A 7,353-nucleotide genomic window follows, 5' to 3' on the forward strand; every position below is an offset into this window, starting at 1 on the left:
TTCTACAACTAGGCTGTGATATTCTTTAATTTATGTATTTTTTTACACATATAAAATATACTTGCTTTTATATTTTTTATATATAAATATATAATATGCTTATTTTTATATATGCAAAAAAGACTTATGTATAGGTTTCTTTTCTTGTCCACCAGTGAAATTTTATATATTTTTTACAAGGTCTTAGATTTTTAAATGAATTATTTCTAGTTAATCTGGGGATAGATTTTCCCTGACTGTATTTTTAAAATGCCTATTTTCATTGAACAGATGAAATATTAATGTTTTAACTTTTATTTTGTATTTTGGCACTTCATTGCTTTTATTTCTCACTTGGTTCACCTAAGTTTTCTAAGAATAAGTCATATTAAATTCACATGATGGTGATTTTTGCTTACTCCGTTAAAAGAACTGTTTCTCTTATTCCAATTTTATGTTTTATTGCATTGCTTATAATCTTAAAATTAATTCTTAACAACCAAAAAGAAGGAAACAGCGTCTTTTGTCTTTATGAATGATAAGAAAGAAGGCTGGGTGTATTGGCCCATGCCTGTAATCTCAACACTTTGAGAGGCCAAGGTGGGAGGATTGATTGAACCCAGGAGTTCGAGATCAGTCTGGGCAACATGGTGAAACCGTGTTTCTACAAAAACAAAAATTAGTCAGACATGGTGATGCATGCCTGTAGTCCCAGCTGTGCAGGAGATTGAGGTGGAAGAATCACCTGAGCCTGGGGAAGTCAAGGCTGTAATAAACCCTAATCATGCCACTGCATCACTGCACTCCAGCCTAGGTAACAGAATGAGACCCTGTCTGAAAAAAAAAAAAGAGAAAGGAAGAATGCTTTGGTTTTCTTTTTTCCGCCTACCTCTGTTTTTGGTCATGTTTCACTTTTTTTTTTTTCTCTATGAAGACTTACTTTAAAAGTTTAATTCATTTATTTCCTGATTACTTTTGTAGCAGGCATATCATGTTCTCATAGTCTTAATGCTTAACATTAGTTATTTTATATTATGTCTTTCCATAGTCAAGGAATTTGATTCCTTTCTTAATAATCCGAAATATATGTGTGTGTGATATGTCTTCTGAGGACATCATGTGTTTCCTTTAACCATAAATTGTAACTTGGCTGGATATAGAATTCTTATGTTAAAATCTTTTCCCCTAAAAACTTCATAACTTCATAGATTTTGCTTCATTTTCTTTGGTATACAGTGTTACAGAAAGCAGAGTATAAGTATAACTGAATTTTTCTCCCATGCTTGAAATCCATATCTTTTGCTCTGTGATATTTAAATCTTAGTCATATTGTTCTTAAACTTTGCCTTATCCTAGGTCAGCCTACTTCACCTGAAGGCATGGATCTTTATTTGGAACAGGAAAGTTTTCTTTTATTTTTTGATAGTTGCTGAAAGTTAACTTATTCTAGATTCTTCTCCAGTAACACCAATAATGTATAGGTTTAATATCTGATGTCTTGACATTCTAGATGTTTAACTTTCTCATACATTTTATCTCTTTTTCTTTTTCTGTATCCTGTGAGATTTTCTCCACCTAGTCTGCCCTAATACTGATTTGAATTTCTGTAGTATTGAGTCTTTTTCTTTCCTACCTTCTCTCCTCTTGTCATTTGGCTCTCTCTTCATCCTTACTTGAAACCCTATTTCTTCTCTCAGTAGCAGCTATACAATTTTGGTTATGATATTTAACCTCTTTGTCCTCCATTTTTCTCATCAACAAAAGGTAGATGCTAATTATTTCCACAGAACAAAATTAGATCGTCCTTGAGAACTTTTAGAAAAATACCCAGCCCCTAAAAATGTGTCAGTACATTTTAGTCAATATTACCGTTATCAGCAGCCTCAGCGTCTCTCCTGTATCTGAGCAATACTTCTTTCCTTTAAGCTGTGGTTATCTCGTTTCTGTGTGTATGTGTGTGTGTATTTATGGAAGTCATAGCTTATTGAATTTGGGGTGAACTCAACACTGATACTCTTGAAAATGTACTACTGCTGTAAATCTTTTTTAAAATCTTCACCTTGAGTACAATGTACTCCTTTTTATGTTGTAGAATATTTTCATAAACCTTACATTGTTGCTGTTGTTGATTTTTATATTTGTATTTCCTTGTACAAAGAAAGGTCTTTTGATAATAGACAGAATAGTTTAGTTCTCTTTGCTGTCAGAATCCTCCCTCAATGCTAAGTTGAAGGATTGGTTTATATGCAGAGTATTTAATCAAATTGTTTCTGACTAGCTGTTATTTGGCAGGAGTCGGGCTGCATTTAAGACCACTCTCTTGTTGGTCTTCTCTGACTATCCCATTCTATACAGGGGAATATATTTTTGGATAATTTCAGTTATCATTAAATTCAATCCATTCGTCCCTTACTCAGAATACTGAGTAAAAAGCTGCACTTTTTGAATTGCATCACCCCATCACTCTTCTTGTATTATTGATGCACTTTCCAGATGCAAGGTGCCATCACTTGCCCAGCCCAGACCCCTGCCATGCTGCCTTGTTGTGAGTTGTAGCCTCTAAACAGATCTATATACAGAAATATTGGTGGTGATTTGGAGGGCTGTTGTGGACTCGGCACCTGCAGTTTGGGGGAACAGGCTTTTGGCCCTCTAATAGGTGAAAGTCATACGAGCAGTTATGTAGAAACCTCTCACTTTCTTCTTGCTTGCTTTTAATATTTTGTTTTAAAGTTTTATTCACATTTTAATGGATTTGCTCTCAAGAGTCTGGCAGCATGTCGATTAATCTTTCTGGTACCATTGACACTGTATCTGTACATGTGTTTTTATGAGTGAGTATTCAAGAAAAATTGAGAGAAGTTTAATAAGGCCTTTCTAGAAAGCTTTAAAATGTATCAGTTAAAAACAAAAGACTTTTTAACCATAGAATCATACAACCAGTGAAATCTTAGACCAAAATTTTCATTTTATCTTTGAGGAGACTCTTTTGAAGCAACGTTACTTATCTGAGGTCATAAACAGGAGCGAGCTTGAGTCTCCTCACCTTTTGTCATTCTAGTTCCTTAGTCATTAAAAAAAATGTTTTAGGTATTTTGAGAAGTCTAGATTTTCAATCCAGTGCTTATCATATTTAGGAATTTCTTAAATAGTGAGAAGACTTCTTCCATGGAAAAATACAGAACTATAGGGTTAACTTTGCTGGAGAGTCCAAAAGCTCCTCATTGTTTAAACACTTTAGGGAACATTTGTGGACCCTTCTTCCCATCCCTTCTATACCTATGTCTAATAACTATTAGTGGACAGTGGACAAATAATCAAACTGGGATAATAGTTCTCTTAGAAGAGTTGGTTCTTTGATACATGATTATATTGTGCCATTCCATATTCAAATGTGGCTGTCTCTCTGTGTCTCAGCTGCTGGAAGACTGCTCCTCTCGTCTCAAAATGACCCACCCAGCCAGAGCACTGTACACTCCCAATGGTGAGCCAATTCAGTCCTGGAATGACATAGAGCGAGATATGGTCATCTGTGTGTCTATGGGACATGGTTTCAGAACCCCAAACGGTATGTGTGATAGTTTTTTTTCCATCAAGTAATTGAAGAATTAAAACATTTTTCTCTTCAAAGAGCTTATATGTCCCATCACAATGATTTTGAATAATTATCCTCCTCCAAGTGTTTCTATTCCATGTTATAGAAGTTAAATTTATAAATTTATGTGCTGGAACCTCATGTCAAGATTATTTGCATTGAAGAACTCAGTCAGATTTCAGTTAATCTTGAACCTTATCCAGGGGCCTTATTTGCAGAAATACTGAGAGCCTCATTTGAAGCTATTCCCCTAGTATGAACCTTGAGGAAAGTGAGACTCCACTGATTTCCTATTTTCCAAATTATTTAAAACTTAATGTTTTATTAATAGTAATTATATGGTTTGCAGTTTCTTTTCTTTAGTAATAAGTAAATATATTCTAGAATTATTATCTTGTCTATTTCTTGGTAATTTTTTTTGATAAATGGCAGAAATTGAAAAGAACATATATTTGTTATTGAGTGAACTCTAGTTCTTTATCCTATGTGTCCTGATGGATTAAAAGCCTGTTTTTGTACGTAGGCATATATTAGCAAAGATATAATTTTCAGGAGATTCCGAAGAACATTGTTGCCACTCTAAAGAAAACTAAAAGGTTAGGTAATGAATTGCCTGGTATCCCTATAATAGTAACAGTAGATATTTTCTTTTAAGAAGTCACCATAAAATTATGATTACTATGTTATATGTAATGTAGGCAAACCAAAAACTTCTAAAACCGTTGCAATCATATCTTTACATTTAGCCCAGAAGGGACAAAAGGATAGAAATGGAGACCAAAAAGTAGGAAGATAGGATTTACTAGGATGCCTAGCATTGTTCTGAGGGAAGCCACAATATTCCTCCTGCACCATGCTACATCATGGACGAGGCTCCAGTCCTTTTATTCTTTTTATTTTCTGCTGCTCCCATCACCCTGGTTCTTGGTGACCCTCACTACAGGGTACTTAGAAGAACACATCAATGATGAGGTTCTTATTATCAGCAAGTATTAGTTAGTAGTTTTCTGTATCCACAAAGTACATAGCTTATAAAATAAACGTAAGCTAGGCTCCTTTCCCGAGAGTTTTCAATCTAATTAAGCATATGAACACACGTGAAATAATTACAGTACAGTTGAGTAGTCAGCAAACAAGTGTGCATTTGGAGGTACCTTCCCAGTCCCTTCATTATCTAGGCTTAGTTTTTCATATTCCTGGGATGGGCTTCTGTTGCCTGTACCACACCTTCCTTGCAGCCTTGTGTTCATTGAGCCTGTGTGATAAATAAAGCTAAATATACTTCAGGCAGGCTAGCCAAAAGGGTATCCAACCACAGAGAGAGATGTCGGCTGCCTTCCCGGAAGCAAGCTCATCAACAATAAAAACTGTGAATGGAAGAGAAAAAAAATTGGAAATGCAAATATTATTCTTTCTGCCATTTTCCTCCCTGTTGGCTCTGTGTATCTTTGATAAAGCTTTGGAGACGAATGTTCATTTTTGCATATTCAATTCTATAAATACATAGATTGCATCGTATGAAAGTTTATTCCTTTCCTATGACAGTAGGTTCCCCATGTTACCTTCATGGTAAGAGGATTAGTGGTTTCCTCTATTGTCTCAGTTCTTTCCAGTGAGTTATATGGGTTCTAGGAAATTACAGGAAATCTCTGATCGCAGAAAGTCTGATTTAGTTGTTTTTTAGAAACTTATTTTACTGTTGCCATTTTATTGTTTTTCCTGAAATAATTAAGTTAGTAATAATCATTTTTTAGAAATCTAAATATTAAGAGTGCTTTAAAAAAGAAAAGATAGAAACGCAATTACATGCATAGACCTGTTAAGGGACATTTAATTAATTAATCATTCCATTCATGATTTTTCTGTGACCTACTGGCTTAAGTATTTAGGAAGGAAATAAAGCAGTCTGGGAGTTTCAAAACCACTCTAAAAGAACTTATTTATGCATTATAATATCAAAAAACATTCAGTATGTGAAAGTTAGTCATCAAAGAATCAAAGCAGGTTTTTTAAAAAATCAATTGGATTTGATAAAACAAACCCAGATGCTACTAGAATGGCCTATTTCACACAAACCCCTGACAAAATTTAAAGGGTGCTTTATGCCATTTGCCATAAAATCTGAACACTGTTCTCACTGCTGCTTTCTATCTTTTCATTGTCCCAATTTTTAGACCAGCCCTAGGTTAGCTTCCAATTCAGACTTTGTAATAAACCTGGAAAGAAGTCCTCTCTAGCAACTTCCATTCTCTAGAAATCCAAAGACTATTAACACATATCTGATGTGATAAGAAGTCAGAGGTATAATGAGAGAGCCCAGGGTGGGAGCCAAGAATTTTTGAGGGGTCTTCAAGTTTTTCATCATCCTGGACTTTTAATTATTTTCCATGACATTGACTTGTCTCTCAATTTCTTTTTTTTACAGAGTTAAAACAATTGATGGAAATCAGAGCAAATTATGCCAGAATCCGAAGGCAGCAGGGCCCTCAAGCCACAGACATTGTCGTGTCACCATCCACGAAGCTGCTGTCTCTGGCACAGCTCCACAATTAACTCCTATCAGAACCATCATTTTCTGCTATATTTTTTCTGGTATAGCTATGTGCACATACTCATATGTTTGTTATGACATTATGATTGTTTATCTCTTTTATATTTATGCAGTTCTCCCCTCTTTCTTTTCTGAGACAGGTTCTTGCTCTGTCGCCCAGGCTGGAGTGTAGTGATCATGATCACAGCTTACTGCATCCTCGACCTCCCTGGGCACACATGATCCTCCCATCTCAGCCTCCCAAGTAGCTGGGACTAAAGTCATGCACCCCCACGCCCGGCTAATATTTGTATTTTTTATAGAGATGGGGTTTTGCCTTGTTGCCCAGGCTGGTCTTGAACTCCTGAGCTCAAGTAATCCTCCCACCTCGACATCCCAAAGCGCTAGAATTATAGGCGTGAGTCAATGCACCCAGCCCTATGTGATATTTTGTAAAGGTTATTACCTTTCACATTTTACATAAAGTGACATTTGATGCCTCAAATTTTTCCTGGGAAGGCAACAAAACTAGACAAAATAATGCCAGAAAAATAACTATCTTAGGTGTATTTTCTTCCATGTAAAAAAGGAGACTACTGGTTATTAGTGAAATATAATTTCACAGGGTCAAATGGCTTATGTAAATGCTTTTTATAATAATCAAACATTCCATCAAACATTCCATTCCACATATGGAATATTTGATAATACAAAAAGACTCTGACCACTAAACACTAAATTTGCCCTTAGCTGACATTTTCTGGCTCAGCCACCATATTTTCCAGACCTCCACATTAAAATCCTAAAGTTACTGAATACCAATGAAATGGCTGGCGGCCACCAAATGCCACACAAGTCAATCCTTTCTTCTCCCATTTCTCATCAGTTTCACCTGTAGTAACAGTGCAGGACTTTTTATGGGGTACAGTTAGATTCTGTTCATGAGAGTAAAGCTTGGTAATTCCCAATATTTGCCTAGTGATAAAAGTCATAGACTATGTCCTCAATACAAAAGCTTAGGGAAAGGATATATGCACTATTTAAAAGAAAAATTATGGAAGGGTTATTTTTTAAAAAGAAATCAAGGAAGATACCTAGGAGTCTTAGGTATCAATCCTACAGAAAGGGAAGAATTTACAAGAAGAAGAAAGAACCATTAAAAAAAATAATAGTGACAAATTAGAGTTTAGTTTCTGCTTTTGGTGACAAATTTCCAGAGAAATACTCTTCTTCCCTGTCTTCCTCTGAA

The 7,353-nt window shown here is 35.3% G+C and overlaps 1 protein-coding gene across 1 annotated transcript in view; it reads left to right on the plus strand.

Moving 5' to 3' along the window:
- Positions 1-6,127, plus strand: part of DCDC1 (doublecortin domain containing 1) — a 498,476-nt gene extending 492,349 nt beyond the window's left edge. Inside the window, exons 36-37 of the mRNA XM_064365537.1 lie at positions 3,397-3,547; positions 6,000-6,127. Coding sequence (XP_064221607.1) covers positions 3,397-3,547; positions 6,000-6,127 — 279 coding nt within the window. The remainder of the gene's footprint in view (positions 1-3,396; positions 3,548-5,999) is intronic.
- Positions 6,128-7,353: the final 1,226 nt, after the last annotated feature.

This window comes from Aotus nancymaae, unplaced genomic scaffold (assembly GCF_030222135.1).
Source record: "Aotus nancymaae isolate 86718 unplaced genomic scaffold, 86718_ANA_hifiasm-v0.15.2.pri h1tg000059l, whole genome shotgun sequence".
Lineage (NCBI taxonomy): Eukaryota > Metazoa > Chordata > Mammalia > Primates > Aotidae > Aotus > Aotus nancymaae.